The sequence below is a fragment of the Phascolarctos cinereus genome, unplaced genomic scaffold (assembly GCF_003287225.1).
Source record: "Phascolarctos cinereus isolate Bilbo 61053 unplaced genomic scaffold, phaCin_HiC Scaffold_5;HRSCAF=322, whole genome shotgun sequence".
Lineage (NCBI taxonomy): Eukaryota > Metazoa > Chordata > Mammalia > Diprotodontia > Phascolarctidae > Phascolarctos > Phascolarctos cinereus.
This window is the reverse complement of record NW_027555958.1, coordinates 287,153,497-287,175,455: the sequence shown is the minus strand read 5'-3', so window position 1 is coordinate 287,175,455 and position 21,959 is coordinate 287,153,497. Positions and strand designations below refer to the sequence as shown.

The 21,959-nt window shown below is 38.3% G+C and overlaps 1 protein-coding gene across 3 annotated transcripts in view; it reads left to right on the top strand.

Annotated features, from left to right (window-relative positions):
* The first annotated feature begins 6,747 nt into the window (after positions 1-6,747).
* GRB2 (growth factor receptor bound protein 2) overlaps positions 6,748-21,959 on the top strand; it is a 103,413-nt gene continuing 88,201 nt past the window's right edge. The window contains exons 1-3 of one of the 3 annotated variants that reach the window (XM_021002475.2): positions 6,952-7,041; positions 12,608-12,682; positions 14,758-14,985. In XM_021002475.2, coding sequence (XP_020858134.1) covers positions 14,908-14,985 — 78 coding nt within the window. In that variant the 5' untranslated portion in view covers positions 6,952-7,041; positions 12,608-12,682; positions 14,758-14,907. Of the gene's footprint in view, positions 7,042-12,607; positions 12,683-14,757; positions 14,986-21,959 lie in introns of all 3 variants that reach the window. The other 2 variants (XM_021002474.2, XM_078155906.1) reach the window with 2 other exon arrangements.

Sequence of the window (21,959 nt, the reverse complement as noted above, 5' to 3'; positions counted from 1 at the left end):
TGGAGCCATATCCTTCTCTTGGAGCCTAGAGTCTAGTATGGGGATAGGACACATACAAATAACTATAATATGAAAGAAATCATGATGTGATAAGTACATTAAAAAGATGTAAAGTATTATGTGAAGTCCAAGGGGAAAGAAAGAGCATTCCCTACCTGGACATATCAGGGAAGGCTTCATGGAAGAAGTGGTATTTGAATTAGGCTTTAAAATGCAACAGGGGATGTCTAGATCTATACTGTTTGCTTATAGCTGATCATATATGCTAGCTCATTGCTTGGTTTCTTTGGGGATATTGAAGTCTGTGTCTGCTTCTGGCACATCTGACTCAGAACTGAAGGCCTTGGCTTTTTGGGTATGACAAAGCAATCACTTTACTAGCCACTGAGAAAGAAAAGCCACCAACACAATGTAGCTTTAAAAGGAAAAGGCCTGCCCTAAGACGTCTTTTCTCTTTCTGTTTCCAAATCAAGGCAGGATTATTAATATCTATTCCTATAGGGGTAAAAGAGAGTTCTGATGCCCTTCTCTCAAATGAGGAGAAATGATGGACTGTTAGCACGTGGTAGTTAGAGAGGGCACTCAGCTAGATAATCTGAATTTAGGCCTTGGTGCTCCACACTGCTTTCTCCTCTCTGCTCTGCCCCAACTTTGTATTTCCTTTCCTGAGTATAAATGACAATAATCCCAAGAGGGACACAGCCAATTTTGGAGGCAATCCTGTGAGTTCAAGAGATTGGAAATCCTGGGTCATTTGGTCATATGTGACTGGCAGCAGGTAGATTATCTGCCCTTGGAGAAGATGAAATATAGCTAGAAGATGAAGCCAGGTCTTTATCTGCCAAAGATGTGGACATTAAGGACAACAATGTAGAGCTGAGGAGAAATGCAAAATGTCTATTCAGCAGTCATGAAAACTTCATATTTTGAGGTTTAAGTTCCCCTCCCTGAAGAGTATAACTGTGGTTATTATTGATGTTTGTTTAAGTTTCTTTCAGTGTCTGCTGAGCATAATAGTAATTATGATACTGAATTTTGTTTTAAATACTTTGATTAATTTGTGCTGGTGAGCCATCTATATGTTAAGCATTTCTTTTGTGTAAAAGAAATAAATATCTGTACACTATCTGATTTACATTATGTTAGTAAATTTTTACTTCCCCTTTTGGCAAGACCCTAGACATGACAAACTTTAAGTAATTCTTTCCTGGGGAGCTGGGGTGGGTGTGTGATGAACCCATGAGTTTGAGAAAATGAGTCATTCTTTTAGTGTCAAATTTCCTCAGGCCTGAATCTAATCCAGATTGCATGCATGGTTCTAGAACAGACTAGTTTAGTGTCTTTAGAGACTACTTCCCCATACCCAGCAGCAGTTGTAAAAAGATTAGAAAATTATAATCGGGAGTTCAATAGGCATAAGGAATAGTTCAAGAAAGTCACAGAGGTAAAAAAATACACATGGGTACAAAGAGTAATTCACTTTGTCTAGCAGAGCACATGGAGGGGTGTAATATGAAATATGTTTGAAAAGATAGAGATTTCAGATTGTGGAGGCACTTCAGTGACAAGCAAAGGAACATGAACTGTAATAAAGGACAATCAGTAGTCTCTGGAAAGTTTTAACAGGGGAGTAACAGGATGTTCCTCCTTTCATAGTCTTGACTCTTTAGTTAAGCCTTTCAATACTACACTATCCTATACTCCTCATGTATCCTCCCAGGAGGGAGGTAGCATGCTTTATTATAAGTTCTCTGGAATCATGGCAGGTCATTGCATTGATCAGAATTCCCAAGTTTTTCAAAGTTGTCTTTGCAATATTATTGTTATTGTAGAAATTATTCTTTGGTTCTGCTCACTCCATGCTGCATCAATTTATACAAGTCTTCCCAGGTTTCTCTGAAACTATACCCTTCATTTCTTATAACATGACAGTGGCCCACCACATTCATATAGCATAATTTGTTCAGCTATTCTCTAATTGATGGGCACCTTCTTAATTTCCAGTTCTTGGCCACCACAAAAAGAGTTGCTATAAATATTTTTACTGCCTACTTCTTTCAACCAATTTTTATATACCATGGACTCAGTGCCCTTCATCATTCTGGTCATCCTTCTCTTGATGCTCCCCAGCTCAGATTGAGCTTGCAGTCCACTAGAACCCCCAGATATTTTTTGGTACCACTATCTAACAATGCTTCCTTAATCTTGTACTTGTGAGATTGATTTTTTTGTACCCAAGTGTAAGACTTTTTTTAAATGTATTTTTAAAATACATTTGTTGCTATTAAATTTATCTTTTTAGATCCAACCCAATGCTCTAGGTGTCAAGATCCTGTTGTATCCTAACTCTATCATCCACTGTTAGCTATCCCTCTTAGTTGTGTGTCATCTGAAAATTTGATGAGCATGCCATCTATACCTTTATCCAAGTCATTAATAAAAATGTTAAACAACACAGGGCCAAGCACAGATCCCTACGGTGCTCCACTGAAGATCTACTATGTTGACAATGAATTATTAACAATTATTTTTGAGTCTGTCCATCTGACCAGTTCTGAATCCATCTGATTTCATCATCTAATCCATATCTCTTAATTTTTTCTACAAGAATAGTATATCTTTTTTTAATCAAAAGCTTCACTAACACCTTGGTAAACTATATCTACAATAGTGCCCTCATCTACCAGTTTAGCAATGCTGTCAAAATTTTACATGTGGTTAGTATAGCAAGACCTATTCTTGATGAAGCCATGTTGATTCTTTGTAATCACTGCTTTCTTTTCTAGCTATTTACCCACCATCTCTTTAATGATCTGTTCTCTAATTTTCTTAAGAAATTTTCAGATGCACTTTAAAACCTCCTAAAAAGATTTTAGTTGTGCAAAAATTTCCCCGACCAAACTTTTGGTTATCTTTGTCACATGTAAATCTTCTCCTCTCAATTAGCCCATTGTGATTTCTTTAAAATGTAGCCTTTTAGTCTTGTAAATGTAGTATTTTGCAAACTCAGTGTTTAAATCTATAACTTAGTCTGTTTACCAATTTGTTCTAATTTAGTTTGTTCAACCTTACTTGAAGGAAACATGAGATAATGAATCTGTTTGACTATGCTTGTGTGACCTTTATGGCCTAAGAGGCCATAAAGATTACTCTTATATGTTAAGTAATTATTTATGATCCACAGCAATACCAAAGGACTCATGATGCAAATGTTATCTACCTTCAAAGAGAGAACTGAGTGCAATTAGAGCATATTTTCTTTCACTTTCTTTCTTTTTCTTGGTTCTGCTTTTCTGTAACATGGCTAATGTGGATATGTTTTATGTGACTTCTTATGTATAATAGGAATCATATTTCTTGCCTTCTCAATGGATGGGGGAGAGTCTGGATGGAAGGAGGGAATTTGGAAGTGGAAATAAATATTCAAAAAATAAAAATAAAAATAAAAAAAAGAAATTTTCAGATGCAGTCTCTCTCCTGAGTGATATTCCCACATCAACTACCTGTTGGGCATTCCAAACTGGATGACCCATAGACACTCAGACTCATCTATCCAAATGACTTATCAATTACATATTCCCCTAATTACAATTTCAGTCTGGTCTCATGGTTCAGGTTTGAAATAGAATTAAACAAAACTGAGTATAATCCTTGAGGGGAAAAAATGGTCATTCAGTGAAATAGAGGACTTTCAAGCATTCTTGATGAAAAGACCAGAGCTGAATAGAAAATTTGACTTCCAAATACAGGACTCAAGTGGAACATGAAGAGGTAAACAGGAAAGAGAAATCATAAGAGACTTATTAATATTGAATTGTTTACATTCCTGCATGGAAAGATGATATTTATAACGCATGAGACCTTTGTCAGTATCAGGGTAGTTGGAGGAAAAAAATTATATGTATGTATATGTAGATAGATAGACAGAGGGCACAGGGTGAGCTGAAGATTAAGGGGTCATATCTGGAGAATAAAATTAAGGGATGAGAGAGGATTATACTCAGAGAAGAAGAAAGGGAGAGGTAGAATGGGGTAAATTATCTCACAAAAAAAACAGAAAAGTCTCTTACAGTGGAAGGGGAAACGGGGAAAGGTGAGAGGGAATGAGTGAATCTTATTCTCATAGGATTTGGCTTAAGGAGGAAATAACATACACATTCAATTGGGTATGGAAATCTGTCTTACCCTACAGGAAAATAGGGGGAGAAGGGGACAAGAGAACAGGGGGATGATAGAGAGGAGGGCAGATTGGGAAAGAGGGTAATCAGAAGTAAATACTTCTGAGGAGGGACAGGGTCAAAAGAAAGAATAGAATAAATGGGAGGGCAGGATAGGATTAAGGGAAATAGAGTTAGTTTTTCACAACATGTCTACTATGGATGTGTTTTGCATAACTGCACATGTACAACCTATACTGAGTTGCTTGCCTTTTCAGTGAGGGTGAGTGGGGAAGGAGGAAGAAAATTTGAAATCTAAAGTTTTAAAAACATACGTTTTTTTAAAAAATGTTTTCACATGCTACTGGGAAATAAGAAATATAGGAAATGGGGTATAGAAGTCTGTCCTGCCCTACAGGAAAATAGAAGGGGAAGAGGATAAGAGAAGGGGAGAGAGATAGAAGAGAGGACAGACTAGGGGAAGGGATATTCAGAATGCGTGACATCTTGGGGTGAGGGGAGGGGGGAGATGGAGTGAAAATTTGGAACTCAAAAACTTGTGGAAGTGAATGTTGAAAACTAAAAATAAACAAATTTGTATTGAAATAGAATGAAATAAGCTAATTGCATAACATCTAATATTTAACAAAAAGGAAATTCAATGAACAGTAGTATGGAAAGAATATTCAGCAAGTATGCAGCACTGGTCCAGTTAGATTTAGCCCCACCTTGTGTCTGTCACAAATGCTTCTGCTCAAAAGACTGTGTTGACTCTTCTGGCAAAGGGAAATATATAAACCAATCCGCATATGTTAACCAATTCTTTCAACCAATCCTCTTGTTATGGACTCAGCCAACTTAATGGGCACAATTTCTCAGAGGTATCACTCCCCTACTCAATAAATTCCACTAGCTCCCCATCATCTCTAGGGTCAAATATAACTTCTCAGTTTAACATTTAAAGCTCTCTTTCTAGACTTATTATACATTAATCCAACTTCCTATACTTTTGGTGCATCCAAACTGGCCTTCTTACTGTTTAGCAGTTGGAGAATGAGCTCAGTAGAGTTGAAGGCATAGTTGAGAGTGTAGACACAGACAGAGACACATAGACACACAGACACACAGACACACACACACACACACTTCAGGCAGTCACAGAGAGACTGCTTTCAAGAAGCTTTACAGAGTGGGACCTCTAGTAGCCCATCTGCCCATCTCCAGCAGGAACATAGTACCCCAGAAAGACCTTCCAGAAGATTCCACAACTAGAGGAAGGCCATTAAGGCCCCTAAATGCCAGAAGTATGAGTTGCTTTGGCCACATATTTTCTCTTTCTCACATAAGACACTATATTTCTGACTAGATATTTTCACTGGCTGTTTCTCATGCCTAGAATTTTCTGCTCTCTCACTCTGGCCTTCTGGTTTCCTTCAAAACTCAGCTAAAATCCCACATTCTATAAGAAGACTTTCCTGGTCCCCCTTAATGTCTTCGCTCTATGATTTACTCCAATCTATCCAGTACATATCTCGTTTGTAGATAAGCCATTTGCCTGTTGTCTCCTCTATTAGATTATGAATTCCTTTGAGACAGGAACTGTTTGGGGGTTTTTACTTTTTTTTGTATTCTCAGAGCTTGGCACAGTGCCTGGCATGTAGTAGGTACTCAATAAATTGATGCTTATTGATTTGATTATGCTCTCCTAGTTAAATGCCTTTGCTAAGAGCTAATTGTGTCTAACTAATTGTTAACGGTAAGCACACCAGTGGAAGTTCTTGAATTGTAGTTGTAGGAGTAGGTACCCACAGTCTGTACCCCATAACTTGAGAATACCAGCTGTCCTCTGGGGACCCAATCTCAAGTATGAATTAGAGTTGGCGGATACTCCAGAGAGAATGTTACATAATTAATACTGTAAACTCTATTATTTACAATTTGTCTAAAAAGTTGTATACTTTAATAATAAAAAGTCCTTTTTGCTTCCATTTCTCCTTTTGAATCAGTTTTTTCTATTAAGTAATTTTTAGGCATTTGCTTTACTTGGTCATTAATGTATTCAGATTCTCTTTCCTTCACTCACTTTGTATATGTCACTATTTTTAAAAATGTGTTATTTCATTACGTTCATGTACCACAGTTTATTCAGTCATTCGCACATCTTTAGACAGGCTATTTCCAGTTTCTTTTTTTCCTATTAGAAATGATACTGGTATGAACATTTTTTTGTACAGAGAAGTCTTTTCCCCCTATCATCTCTCTTATCATCCTTAGGGTAGTCTAATAGTGGGCGATGTGTTATCTTTTATCTTTTACAATTTCTAGTCGGTGCGATGTCAGGAAAAGAGGGGGGGACGATGAAGGCGTATGAAAGAGTTACAAACCACTTCGAGAAGGCGAGAGGGAAGTCTTGAGGGCAGGAGGTGGCGTCTTTGCTTTGGTTTTGGAAACAGTTACAGTTTCCTTTAGGCGGTGGGGGAAGGGTTGATGCCTGCCCGCTTGCCCCTTGACACCTGCTCGGAGGCGGGCCGGGGCCAGGGCCTGCGTCTGCGCCTGCGCAGAGGGGGACTCCGCGGTTTCCCCACCTGCTGGGCAGGGCCGGGGAATGAACGCTTGCGCTCTGGGGCCCCTTTTACTGGGTGGCGGGGGGAGGAGGATAAGGAGAGGAAGAGGGAAGTCTCCCGGGGGGGCGGGGCCTGGCCAGGCCGACGGAGGAGAGGAAGTTCTCGCGGGAGTACGGCGGAGGAGCGGAAGCGAGGCGGCTCTGGTGCTGCGGCTACCGGGCGGCGGCGGGCGCTGCTCTGCGGGGAGCGCCGGGATCTCGGCAGCCGCTCACTGCGGGTGGACGGGCCGGCGGGGCGAAGAGCGGGAGCTTGGCGCCACTGTGAGTGCGGGGCGGTGGGCGGGGATGCTAGGGCAGGGCCCGGCTCTTTCCCCACCCCCAACTCCTTTTTCTTCCCTTTCCTCGGGGAGGCGGCTTTGAGGGGGAGGCCGGGTCCTGAGCCTCAGGGCGGCCTTGGGCAGCGGGGCTGTGGCACCTTCTGTAGGAAGAGCCGGTGTCTCCGTTCATTCACCCCACCCACGGGTGGGAAGCGGCCGACCGAGGGGCAGCCATCCCTACCTGCTCTGACACCTCCCTCCGGGACGGCCTCCCTCCCCCCCAACCCCTCGGCTCTATTCCGAGTGACCCCCTCTTTGAGGACCATACCCTGTTTGGTCCTTGGGGACTTCCCTTCCTCCAACGCCCCCTCTCTCCCATGCTGGGACCCCCCAGAGAAGAGACTGTGCAGCTCCCCCGCCGGGGGATTCTTGATTTCATTTTGTGTCTGTCTTTGGCTTGAGCGTGTGGAGACCAAGGCCACGGAGAAGCAGAAATCCTTTACTGTTTTCTGATAACTGTTAAGGCAAATGACTAATAATTCTCTGTGTCAGCCTTGGTGCAGGAAGCAGGGGATTCAGAAGAGACTGCCAGGGTGGTGGGGATGCCCCTTCTCTGACAGGCTCGGCGCTCACCTCTCTGTAAGCTGCTGTCTGGTGTCAGGAAGGATTTTGATTTTTTATTTTTCGTGAACTTCGGAGAACTCACCAAGAAGCCTGCATTTGTCTAGGAAGAGAGGACAGGGAAACCATTTGAAATGCATTTGGTTCTGTGGCTTTGTTTTTTTAAACTAGCATCACTCTGGGGGGAAAAAAGTATTTGGTATGACTGAAGCAAGGAAGTGGGGCAGGTAGGGAGAATAAAATCAATTACTAGAAATTTTATTTGGAAAGCTTTTGATATAAAACTGATTTAAACCACAGCCTGTTTAGGAAATCTGAGAATCTTCATATATGGTAGTAATGTGAAATTCAGTTTGAAGAAGAAACTGGAGTACGCATTAGATCTTAGTTTCAGGTCTATTTAGTCTTAAATTGAAAAGAATTGACCAGGTATGTTAGAAAAAGAATTTCTGGATTTTGGTATTTCAGTCTTTATGAGTACTGCCTTCCTATACATACTCTTTACTGTCTGACCCCTCCCTACACATGTATCCTGTAAATAATTTTGGTTATCCTCTAATTTTTAACTCATTTCTCTTCAGTGCCCTATGGATATCAGCATTTCACCATTAACAAATTTCTTTTTGTTTACGTGCATCATCAATTTTCTCCTTGCTTGAGTTTATTTTATTTTATTTTTTAGGAAAAAAGGTCAAATTTTAACTTTGCAGTTCGTATTGTTCCACCTACTCAGCGTAGCTGTAACTGTCTTTCTTTTCAGTTTGAGAAGGACCAAGCCAGATGCTATATACATTCCACTATATTCTTTCATTCAACCAGAAGGGTTGCCAGAGATGCATGTGAGACTCGGGCTCCTCTCTGGGGATTTAGTGGACTCAAAGGATTGAATTCATCCCTAAGTAATTGACACTGCCGTAGGTCATAAGTGTAGTTCTCTCATGTAATTTGTATTGATTTTCTTCTAATCTCTTTCACTCTAGGATGGGCCTTTGTGTTTGCTGTACCCTGTAAGGGCCTTTCTCTTCTCCTGTGTGGGACACCATTATATTAAGGATTAGATTGTTCTAGGGTTTCTGAGATCATATAGATTTAGGACTGATTCAGCTGTGAATTTTTAAAAATGAAGGCTTGAGTAAGGGACCTAACATTCTTGTGGGCCCTCTTCAATTGTAAATTCATGTATTAGAACATGAAAACCTTGGTAGAAAATAACTTCCTTAGGCCAATGGTGGATCAATTAAAGTGTGCTCTTGGTAGTTATTTTCATTTATTTACTGTGATCAGGTCCTCTCTGTTCATATTATCATTATTTTCTTTGTCTAGTCCTTGAGAACCTCCTAGTCAGTCCTAGACAAAAAAAAAATCAATATATAAAAAATAGCTGCTTCCTGGAGAAACATCAGCTTTCTTTTTGGGGCTGTAATGTTCAAATCTTAAGATCTTATGATTTGTATACCATGCCAGGACAAAGCATTTATGGTTTCTGGTCGAGGTCTAAAGACTGTGTTATGACCCATCTGAGGTTTTAAGATTTCATTGTAATACATATATTTTTGCTTAGTAATTTTAACTACATTTAAATTAATTTTGTGGATGTAAAGTATCATAATTTTTCAGTTGCTTCCTCTGTCTTTGTCAGGATTCTTTGTCCAGTCATTCTCATTCACTTCTTCTATGGTTGTGATTAGTGTATACTCCATTATTCTCTTAACATATGTATCTTGACTTAACTACAAAATGCCTACCTTCCTAGGAGACAGGTCCTGTCATTAAAAATATGTGGATTTCACCTCCTTCGTTTCATGAGAGGTTGAGGTGGTAGTGGTTATGAGTATGGAATATTGCATATACTGTTAGGTGGATGGATTTTTGTTTAATTTTTTTTCTTTATATATATTTTAAAACAAGGCACTCAGAGTAGGGAAAGAGTGGAAAAATACATTTGGAAATGAATGTGATACAAAAACAAAAGACATCAATAAAAAGGGATTTATTTATTAAAAGTAATGTTAAAGCAGCTGTTGCAGCCTCTTTACTCTCCTTACACCTTAGGTCACTACTAGCTTTATAGCTAATTCCAGTTCTGGTTAGGAATACTTGTATGTCCTTTTCATTGTTTCTTTTCTCTATTCTTTAGATAATCAAGCACTAATAATATGCTAACTGAGCTTTGAAATAGAATTCCTACCCAATACTTTTCTGGTATTAGGGCACAGATTGGGAAAGAAGAAAGCTATTAATTTGGGAAAGATGAAACAATTCAGAGTAGAGGTTTGATTTTCCTGAGGGACAAATTTAATGTCATTATTTACTTAATTCATAATAATTTTCTAGGAATGAGCTTCTGCTTAAGCTGTATTGAGATTCCTCATGTTTTCTTTTAGCTGCTTTAGTACTTCTCATTTGTGACAACTAATGTGAAGATTGCATTATTTTTTTTGTCACGTAACACTTGTAGTACTGCATTAAGAGTGGGAATTTTAAAATCTGGTTAAGGCGTCCATATTGTACTACTATAAATTATAAAGTCATTAGAAACTCTCCTGTGGAAACCAGCTTCATTATTTGAACTTTACAGTTCCTCTATATTTGGAAATAACATTTTGAAACCTACTTGGTGATTTTTCATTATTATTTGTAATTAACTTTTGTATATTTAAACATTTATTTGATCCTGTTACTACAGTGATGTGTTTTTTTCAGAAGGTCCACTAAAAGCACTTCTTTGTTTTCTTACCTAATTGGGTTTTTTTTACTAGTTAGGATTTTTTGTTGTCTTCAACAAAAAATGAGGCTTCATCAAGGAACCAGGAACACCTAGATAAGGAACTTGTTGACTCCTATAGGATACTTACAGTAAATTGGACCTGATTAGTTGATCCTGGTACAGTAAGTTTCAGGGAATTTTCAAGGAAGAGAATTAAATGAAAGAAGGAAAAATTCAGCAAAAAAAAATTGTGTGAACTTCTTTTGAAAACATTGTGTAATCATGTAGTTGTACATGAATAAAAGTAATAAAACGTTATTGTTTACTGTGATATAGGAAAGGTCAATTTCAGAAGTATGTTTAATATCATTGTTAAGAGCTTAGAAGTTGTTCTTATGTGTTTTATCCATTTCCCAGGAGAATGGGATGATGATATTGCAGATATTACAGTTAGCAAAATATTTCTCATTAAAGTCTCTTTAGATTCTAAGTCTTAGATTTCAGATTGCATTTATTTAGTTATTTAAAATTTTCTTTTTGCTAAATTGGGGGTGGAATTTTCCTTCCCATCTTCAGAAGGACACACCCTTTTGAATCTTTTTAGCCAAGGAAAATTGGCTTACATTAGACAAATGTGCTATCATGTTGTTTATGGTGAATGTTCTAATAACCTTCACTAAACTTATCATTGTGAACGCCACACCCAGGACACTTCTCTAAATTTCATATATGGCACGTAAATTTTTCTTTGGCACATCAACATTAATGCTAATTTGGTTTGGTATCTTGTTTTTGTATCAATCAAACCATGTTTTACATAGTAACAATTGCTGGTCTAATTTGTGGCTTTTGGAGTCTGCAAAAACTTTCAGGTAATTCAGACTGGGTAATCAGAACCAAAATCAGTGTCAGAAAGCAATAAGAACAATTTCATTCTGTACAAAGTAAATACATGTTAGCTGTTATTGTCTTGAGTCTTGAAATACCTTTAAATATGGTTAACATTGTAGCATGCCCTTTGTTAAATATAGGCCCTTTCTTAGGTGTGAAATAGAGCAAGGGTGCTGGACTGGGAACCAGGACTCTCAGGTTCTAGGCCTAGTTCTGTTGCTAACTAGTATCTCTTTGGATAAATCACTTTATTGATCTAGGGTTTATCGTTTCTAAAATGAAGAGGTCAGACTAACTCTTTGAGGTTCCTTCCAGCAGGAACATTCTTTGATGAATCAATTAGGGTAGGTTAATTTGGCATGTATAATGTAGCCTTGAATTAGAGGTTGCCCTCCCAACTCAGTGTTGGAAATTATTCTTGAGGTCATTGGAGTAAATTGGCAGGTGTCTGGAAGAGTAGATAAGCCCTTTGCTCTGTTTACTATGTGCAGTTGTATCATTGGTTGGCTAGTTTCTCCAAAATAATGCCTGTTTCTTAGAGCCTTAGGATCTTACCCTGGAGCCATATTTTTAAGAAAGCTTTGAATTGAGCAGATGTTCCAAATATTAACTTTTTTTGGTGGTGGTTAGTACTCTTGCTTTTTAATCCCAATTCAGCATAGTTCCTCCCTTCACAGGCTATATCTTTGTCATGTCCCTGCTTCTGTAAAAATTTCTTTGTTACGTGCAGCAAAAGGTCTTTAGAACCTCCAGACTTTTATTTCAAGCCGATTCAGGCCTTCCTGATAAGTTCTTCCATTTGTAAAATCTGTGGCCCAACCTTAACCCTGTGTTCATATTCCCACTTGGCAGGACTAGGCCAATTGCTACTGTGTCAGTCAGAATAATGTTCTAATTGCTAACTTGTAGGAGAACAAAAGAATAATAATCATCTGTGCCCCTCCTAAGAGCTCTCAGGGGTGCTTGTTATCTGATCTAGGTGTCACTATAAATATCTGTCCCTATTCTGTAATTGTGGCAATGCCAAGTGCTATTTTTTTCTTTGTTATGAGCATAGTAAGTGAGCAAGAATGAGAATTACAGTGTAAAAGCAAGCTAGTATTCTCTCCTGATCTCACAAAAGCTAAGTTTTCATGGTGTATTAACTTAGCTGAGATTCACTTTCTCCTTAGAAGTGATATTTTAAAGTCCTTTCTATACTTGCTATGGGAAAAGAACTAAGCCACTTGTTCAACTGCTAATTATAGTAACTATTTCATGTCTCCTTGCTCTGGGAAAAAAACTTCTTTCTATTGGGACAATCCTGTGTGAGGATCTGATGCTTGGCCTTCTCCCACATTTATTCCTCCAGATGCCTGGAACTTCCAATTTTGAAAGAAAATCCATTTTGAATGTCAGTGGCAGCACCACTTACCCCGTACTCCAGGTTTGAAACCTTACCTTTCATACACTTCGCTCATCTTTAATGGCCAAAGCATCACTCAGTCTTGTCTTCTAATTTGATGATATCTCTCATCTCCTTCCTTCTTGGTCCCACTGCTGCCAACTCTGTATAAGCCCAATTGTAGATATCTAATAGGTCTTCCCTTTTTAACTTTCACCTCCCTCATTGCTTGATAATTAATGTTATATATCTACAATCCCGTCACTCTTTTAAACGTCTTTCAGTAGCTTCCTATTCTTCTGAGTTCAAACTGATCTTCAGTAACACATTTTTCTAGCTTTAAAGTTTGCAAATTGTTTTCTTTACAACTACTCTATAAGTTGGACAGTTTAGAAAGGCCTTTACCAGTCTTCTCCTGCTCTTTCTGTCCCCGTATGTTTGCTTTTGCTGTTTTTTTCCCTATTCCCCTACTTTAATTTTGCACCCAGTTCAGTTGGTACCTCTTCCATAAAGCCTTCCTGGATCTCTTCTCTCCATCTCCCTCCTTCAGTTACTTTACACCTTTCATGAGAGACACCTGTGTATTATTTGGTATTACCGATGGTGTAGCTCCCTTCTGGAATGGAAACTCCATGGGGCAGGAATCTTATCTTTTGTGTTTTATCTAACCTTTGGCTTCCCTAATACTTAGCACAGTATGCTATACATAGTAGGCACTTAAATAGTTGTTAGGCTTGAATTTGGATTTTAGTCTACTAGATCAGTTAGACATGATTCAGTCTCCCCCCCCCCCAAAGGCAGTCGGGGTTAAGTGACTTGCTTAGGATCACACAGCTAGTAAGTGTCAAATGTTTTAACTCTTGACTCCAGGGCTGGTGCTTTATCAACTGTGCCATCTAGCTGTCCCTAGACATGATTCATTCTTGCCAAGGAATATGTTGTGTTCTTTCAGGATGTTGGTCCCTAGCTGGTTTGCTCAAGGTGGGAGGTAAGAGGTACCTTGTAGTGGATGTAGTACAGAGTGCATGGTACTCAGTCAAAGAACCTGAGTTGGAACTGCATCCCTGCTACTTATGAGCTCTCCAGTGTTATGCAAGTCACTTAACCTTTCTAGGCCCGTGTTTCATCAGCTCCAAAGTGAAGGGTTTACCATAAATGATCTCTCAGGTTCCTTTCACCTCTAAACCAGGTGATCCTTTAAGAGAAGGACCCCAATCTCTGTGGGTATCTCTTTGTTAAAGGAGGCATATTTGGGCACCTGTCTCTGAAGGCAAAGATGCTTTGAGCTTTGGTCGTAATTCCTTGGGACTCTGCTGTGGGACAAGTGGGACGGCTGTTGTTCTGGGCTATAAGTGAGAAATGATACCAGGAAAGCTATCTCTTGAAGTACCTTTTCTTTTAAACTTATTTAGGGTAAACTCCTTATTCATTCTTCTGTCTTCACTTTCTAGTCTTTGAAGATAGGCTTAGCCCCTTCCTGCTGGGGAATGGGAGTAGAGTAAGAAAAGCATTCTAAGTCTGAAATTTATTCTCTGATTTGGATGTTGAGAAATGGCACCCAGCCAACCTTAGGTTCCCATGAGGTCTCACAGCTGGTTTTCCAGTGGGGGAAAATAGAAGAAGGGTTGGTTTTGGAGAACAGACTTAAGTTGGGGATTGCTGTCTCTTCTCTCATGGGAAGCTTTTCATGTTCTAAATTTTAGGTGGGAAGTGGGATAGGGAAGAAGGAAGACTTTATTAAGGTTCCTGGTTATGTACATACCCAGCCAGTTAAGAAGAAACAAGTCTGTTAAAAAAAATTTTTGTAGCATGTAATATGTTTATATATATAGTAAATAAAAATATGGCCAGATGATTGGCTTGGTGGGAAAAAAAAGAAGAAGCAAGTCTGGAATGGAGTACCTTTAACAGATGCTGCCATTGGCCAGTTTATTGTCAGTTGGGCCCTAGAGCTGAGGTTAAAAAGAGGAAGAAGGAGATGAATGGGAGCTTCAGCCTGGAGGGCCAAGCTAGGGGATTTGAAGGCTCAATATAGTCTGCTGTATTGTTAGATTGGGGCTACCGTTGATGGGGGGCCACTCTCAACTCTTACTTGTTATCTTTTATCCTTCTTTCAGGGCAGAATCTTACATCTCCTGTACAGGCAGTTCCAGTGAATCAGATCTCAGGGAGGGAGGAGAGTCTGAGCCCAGATAGTCGGGCCGTTGCAGCAGGGAGGTCTCCATTCCCTCCTGCCCCAAGCTGCTGAGCATTTAGCAGCTCTCAGCATGGAAGCCATCGCCAAATACGACTTCAAAGCCACTGCAGATGATGAGTTGAGCTTCAAAAGGGGTGACATCCTCAAGGTAAGGGTTGATGTGTAGTGCCAGTCCCTCCTCTAGCCCACAAACCTTTCTTACCCAGAGATCTAAAGAAGCATTGCTTGTTTTTCCATTTTCACAGTATATTTACTCACTTATTTAATCTGGATAGGTGGAGATAACTGCTGAATGAAATGTTTATTCTCACTTTGAAGTTGGTATGACATGTTGTTTTTCTAAACTGCCATGATTGCTTCAGTCAATTGACAAGCATTTATTCTAACTCTTTTCTTTGTTGGTATACATGGATTTGACATCAGCGATTTCTCTAAGTGAAATCAAAGCAGTGTGATTGAATAAATTGATTGAGCTGGTCAAAGTGGAAGCATTTTTCAAGAGTGCCTTAGAAAGAGATTTTAGTGGCCTAGATTTGAAGGATTGATATCAAACTGAATTGTGCAAAAGCATCAAGTTCGCATCATCTTATATGACAGTCATAAACTTTGCTTTTCCATGGTACTGAAGTTGAGAATAGTGAGGAGATCCTTTCCTCTTGAGAAATTATTTGTTCCCAGATTTTAGGAAGGTTAGAATACATGCCAGACCTTGATAAAAGAGTATTGACTGTGTATTTTCATCCCTTTAAGAGAATAGTCATCTTGAGGGGTAAATAATAAGGTAGTTAACTTGCTCTTGCAGAAGTCAGATTTTTATTTTCTTAAAAGAAACTTGGGAAGCAATTACCCCATACTATACTGTAACTGCAGAAAAGAAACTTGCTGACAGTTTAAAAATAAGCTTCTACACGTTTGCAACTCATTTTGAGCCCCACTATTTACACTAGGATTTTCTTTCCACCTGGGACATGTTAATTATATTGTTTACACAATTGACTATAGCAGCTTTGCCCTTTTAGATATATAATTTACTTTTACAGCTGTGGGTGTATAGAATAGTGTGTCACCTTTAAATGGAGAAATTTTAAAGTTTAGTATTTGGTCATTTGAGGATTTTTTTTTTAAGTTTACTATATATAATTTTTACCTCTGCTTATCTGAACTGTAGTCTTGTGGCTTGGGTGTTATTAGGAACTTGCCTGTCTCTACTGTGACTGAAAGAAACTTGTGAAGTTTTCTAAAGAGGAAGAAAGTGATGATGCAGAAACATAGCCTATTGTAAGAGTGCTTGTGATTTTTTCAGTCCTGTATGATTATGGTTAAAATGATCTATTTTTCCCAACGCTCCCCGTAGTGTAGATGTAAGATTGAGTTTTGGGGTCGTCCTCACAACATAGTTTTTCTTAGTTTCAAAAAAAAAAATTAGGTTCAAATTACATGGGAACTTGTTTAAAAAAGGAAGAAACAAAATTTTGAGAACAGGTTTGTTTTTTTTTTAAGTTCTTGTGAAATTGAACTCCTTGACATATAATTTAAATGGTCTGCAACAAATAGCACTGGTACTAGAATTTATAGTGACATAGATCTTTAGTTTTTAGAGTAATTATTTTTTAAAGGCACTGAAAATATCAGAACAGGCTTACTTCAAACATTTATAAAGTGATTACTGATTTCAACAGATAACATGTTTGTTAACTCAGTACCATTAGCTTCTTAAAACCAACACATTCTAGATTTAACAAAAGTCTCTTTTGGGCTTTGGTTTTATTTATGCAAACTGATAGATTTCTCAATGAAAACCTGTTCTCAAGAATTGAACATGATTATCTGACATTCTGGATTACTGTCTAGATTTTGCTTGTTGCATACTCAGCACTGAGGATCAAAGAACTTGAGTCCTACTTATCCAGAAAGTTTCTGAAAATTTACAAGTGGTGACCACAGCCATGAGTCAGAAGCACTTTGTTAACCTAGATGATCTGTGTATCCCAAAGGAAGTGTATTATTCTTCTTTGACCCTCTTAAAAGAGTGCTACTCTAGTTAAGCAAAACAATGCTGTTTGACATTTCCCCAAGAGCATATGTATATAGTGTTTTCAGTGAGCTAAATAAACTTTTCATAGAAATGTGTTTGATATTTTAAAAGACTAATCAGAATGGGTTAACTGTTTTCTTCCTCAAAGTACAAAAGTAAAAGATTCACATCTTGTTTGTCATTTTAGTAGATAACTTGAATATGAAGTCATAGTGCCATTACTGCATAGCCACATATTCTAGTCTCAATTGAATGAGCAGTTTGTTAGTAATCTTGTGGCTTAACTCCAAAAATGAATGAAGATGGCTGCCTCTTAACTCATAACTCTCTAAAACAGCTGAATGAAGAAGAAAATTGCTCTCTCTTCTTTGGGAGCAATTAATTAAAAGCATATAGTTTTTCTTTTAATTATTTAAAAATAACTGGGTCCATTTTAGTAATTTGGCTTTTATTCTTTTTGTGACTTTAACCTTCTAAAGATGTTTGGGACATAAAACAGTAGCTCAAATTGTCTGTGTACATGTTGAAATCAGCATCTGTATACACTTTGCTAGTAAATGTTGGGTGATCCTATTTCATGAAATATGGAGTTATTAGTTGCTAACTGAAACTGAGAAGATAGCACTCCTGTCTATTATTTCTCACCAGCTACCTCAGAGAATAATCTTGATTGTTTTTTCCTGTGCAATATGGCATTTTTATATTCATTCTTATATGGTATATTTACCACTCCATAAATGTCATTTCAGAAGAGATAACATGGTTTAGTGGAATTAATCCTGGCATAGAGCTGTAAGATCTGTGTTATATATTCCTAGCTTTTTCACCAGACTAATTGTGTGACTTTAGTCAAATCATTTCACCTCTCTTGGCTTCAGTGTTCTCATCTGTCTGAGAGGATTAGATTATCTTTGAGTCTGTGAGGAGAAATGTGCCAACTCCCTGTCTCTCCCAGGCTAATATAAACTGGCTCCACTTGGGATATATAAGAATGAAGGAAATTGCTCTTATTTAGACTGATTATGAACCGAGGCTTGAAAGATCCCCAGGAAGCTGGAGAAATTTGGATTTCCTTCCCCCATCCTTCATAAGGTGGGCTCTGGATGATCGTATGGCTTTTATAATAGAACAGACCTTGCAGCAGACACAAATGTAGAACAACCTAAAAATTGTTTCTGTCTACTAGGGGCTGAGGAATGACACAGAGTTGGGCTAGATTTCCTGGAACTACTCTAGATTAGAATTCTTCCATCTTGTTGAACTGTTCTTTATAAAGTTATTGGCAATCTCCTGTTTGTTGAATCCAGTAGCTTTTTCTGTCTCTTTATTTTCTTTGACCTTTTAATAGCACTTGACATTCTCATTCTTTCCTTGAGGATTTCTTCTCCCTTTAGTCTCTGTGACTCTCCTGGGTTCTCTTCCTCTTTGATCACTTCTCTGTCTTTTTCGTTGGTTCATCTTCTTCCTTCTTAACCTCAAATGTATGTATTCATCAAAGTCTAGTCTTTGGCCTTTCCCTGTTGGTATGCTAATCTACTTCTGTGGCTTCAGGTGTCACCAAATTCTATACTTCTTTACTGAGATTTAGTCCCATTACTTATACATACATATATACATAATTTTTTTTCTTTGGTATGTATAGGCTTATTCTTGAATCTGATACTGAGACAGCTGTTTTTTCTTTTAATTGGTATCTTTTGTTTTTGTATCACCTTCATTTCCCAATATATCCCTCCTTTTCTTTACGCTCAGAGAACTATTTCTTCCAACAAAGAAGAAGAGACAGAAGAAAAATCAGTTCAGCCCAACTAATCAATACTTTAATCAAGTCTCAGTGCAAGGTGTGTTCTTCCATCTCTACAAAGAAGGGAGAGACAGTATACTCTTTTCTTTTGGGCTATACTTGGTCATTATAATTTAACAGCATTCATTTTCTCTTGTTATGGTTATTATTGTTGTTCTCATTTGCATTTTTGTAGTTGTTGCAAATGATTTTCTGTTACCTATGGAGCGTTTTTTTTAGAATTTAAAATTCAAAGCCAGAAGGGACCTCCAAGGCTGTCCAATCCACTCCTTTCATTTTATAGATAAACTGAGAATGAGAGAAGTGAAATAACTTGCCCAAAGATGCGTAGAACCTGTTGGAAGCAGGATTTGAATCTAAGTGTTCTCACTCCAAAATTCAGCTTTTTTTCTATTCTATTAAAAAAACCTCACACTCGGCTTGTCCAAAATTAAATTAATTTGCTTCCTTAAACTTCCTCCCTTCACATTCTAATTTTCTTATTTCTGTTAGTGATATCACTATTTCCCAGTCACTTGGGCTTAAAACCTCAAAGCCGTGTTTGATACTTCCCTCTCTCTCACTACTCCCTCCCCCGATTTAATCATCTGCCAAATCCTGTTTTTGTCTCCTCAGTACTTCTGTATCTGTCCCTTCCTCTCTACCTAAGTTTAAACCCCTTATCTCCTGCCTAGATATAGTAGCCCCATGACTGATGTGCCTACCTTCAGCCTTTCCTTTTTCCAGTGTGCCTTTCACACTGCTGCCAAAGTAATTCCAATACACAAATCTGATCAGCTCATGTTTCTGCTCAAAAATCTTCAAGAATTTTCCATTGCTCTTTAGATAAAATAAAACTTAGACTCACATTCAGATCATTTTACAATCAGGATCTACCCTAGTTTTCTAGCTTTATTTTACTCTGCCTCTCTTCATGTATTCTGTGTTCTAAACAAATTGGACTATTCAGTCTTTTCTGCCCTCTTCTGATATCATAAATTTGCTTATGTCCTTCCCTGTGATCTTGTGTACCAGTTACTCCTTTAAGCCCTCTCATTTCTATAGGTAAGCCTGTCTACTGTCTAGCCAGAAGGCATTCTTCCATCCTTAAATCTTTTTACCATTTTTGTTTCACTGCTATCAAATCGTCACATTCTAATTTGTGTTAATAGTTATCTTCCAATTAGACGAATTACATGAAGGTAGGAAATATATAGTCTTTTGTTTATTTTTGTATTTGCAATGCCTTGCATTGTAAAAGGTACCAAGTGGACTACTAGGCCTATATTCATTTGGACTCAGAATTTTGAGCTGAACTGTGGAGCAGAGAACCTGTCAGGTACAATCTGCTCTGCCCAGCATCACCTTTTACTTAATCTCTATAAAGCTGATAGAAGTAAAATTTAAGAGTTCCTGTACTTAATGTGACTTCTTCCTTCAGAAGTATAGACTGTTTCAATCAGTGACACATTTATTGAGCACCTATCATATGCCAAGTACTGTGCCTTAGTACTTTGAGTGTGAAAGATATAGAAAGTATCAGGCTTTTTTCTAACTTTACTTGGCTTAGGATCTCATTGGGGGTGGGGGACACAAAGCTCACATGAAACAAGGAATAGTATGAGATAGTATGTCGTGAAATACTGAAATATTTGGTAAAGATTTATAAGAGGAGTTGCTAAATTTAAGGTCTTTCTGAGGTGGAAAGGTCTCTGAAGGCTTTGTGGAGGAGCTGGGACTTGAGATGGGCTTTGATGGAAACACTTAAGGGGGGTCTGTTGGAGGTCTTGGCAAGAATGTGAGCATATGCTGGATATGAAGAGAACTAACCTGATTGGATCTGATGGTTTATGTTAAGGAGTAGTGGGAAATAAAGTTGAATTAGAAAATCAAGATAGATTTATGGAGACCTTGAAAAATCAGATAGGTAGAGATTAAATGGACATGTAGGACTAGGATTGAAGGATTTCTGAGCTGGGAATGAGGAATGTGATTAATTCAGCAATTAATGACTGCTTTGTCCAGATACCTATGCTAGGTGCTGGAGAAAATTCAAAGTTTTTAGATAATTTATTCCCTGCCCTCATTTAGTTTACTGTTTAATAGATGAAATTGGTGATTAAGGAAGGTTAGTATAGATTAGCAGGATTTAGATTGGAGGGAGGGAAGTCTATAATCAGGGAGGCTAGCTCAAAATTGTAATCAGATGAATGAAATTTTGGACCGGCATGGTGATGGTAAGCATAGAGAGGTAGAAGAGATATCTTTAGAAGAAAATTGATGTGATTTTTGACTGCTTTTTTCTTAATTTCATGTAGTGGTATTGGTAGAAATTATTCATTTGCCCATTTTCATTACATGTCCAAATGAATATCTTCCTGAAAAATAGGAGCTCCTTTATGACATACACCTGATGTGTGGGCTGATAATTGCTTATAAAAGATGGAGAGTCAAATGGATTTGGCTGGAAGGGCAGCTAGGTGGCATAGTGGATAGAGCACCGGCCCTGAAGTCAGGAGGACCTGAGTCCAAATCTGGCCTTAAACCAAACACTTGACACTTACTAGCTGTGTGACCCTGGGCAAGTCACTTAACCCCAACTACTTAAAAAATAAGAATAAAGAAAAAAAAGATTTGGCTGGTCAGAATTTTTTCATAGTCATGGTTCTTGAAATGTAGCAAAGGCTTCTAATTTCAGGTAGTTGCAAGGATGAATTACAAACTGAAATGAAACGCAATTGATATGAACATACTACTGTTGAGGTTTCAGGTACTTTGTCCCAATATATACTTGTAGGGAGATTTCTTTGATCATAGAAGATGAATTCTTGGTTTTCTTACATGTTGACTAAATGCCAAAGCTGAAAGATCACATTGAATCCTCATGTATGGAGGAAAGTTCCTTATTTGGGTTCTCTAATTTCAAATTACTTGTTTTCCTTTTACTGTGCTCATTTTTTCCTGTCAGCTGAATAGAATGTTTCCACATAGCAGGTGCTGAGAATGTACTTTCAGTTCCTACACAGCACTGGGGGGAAGGGGGTGGGGTGTAGGGCAGCTGGCTAAAGACTTATGTGTAAGGAAATGACTCTATATCAGGGTGGCACTGGTGCTATGTTGCCCCTGAGGCAACTGATGTTGACTGTCTGTTTCCCAAATATATGTAGCACATTTCCTTCTTTCTTCATCAAAGATTCTACCTTTTCTACTTGTTTTTCCCCTCCTAATCCTACTAGTTCAACTTGGAGCTAAAAAGGTTACTCTCATTAGTTCTTTGTCAACTCTAATGATCATACCACCCAAG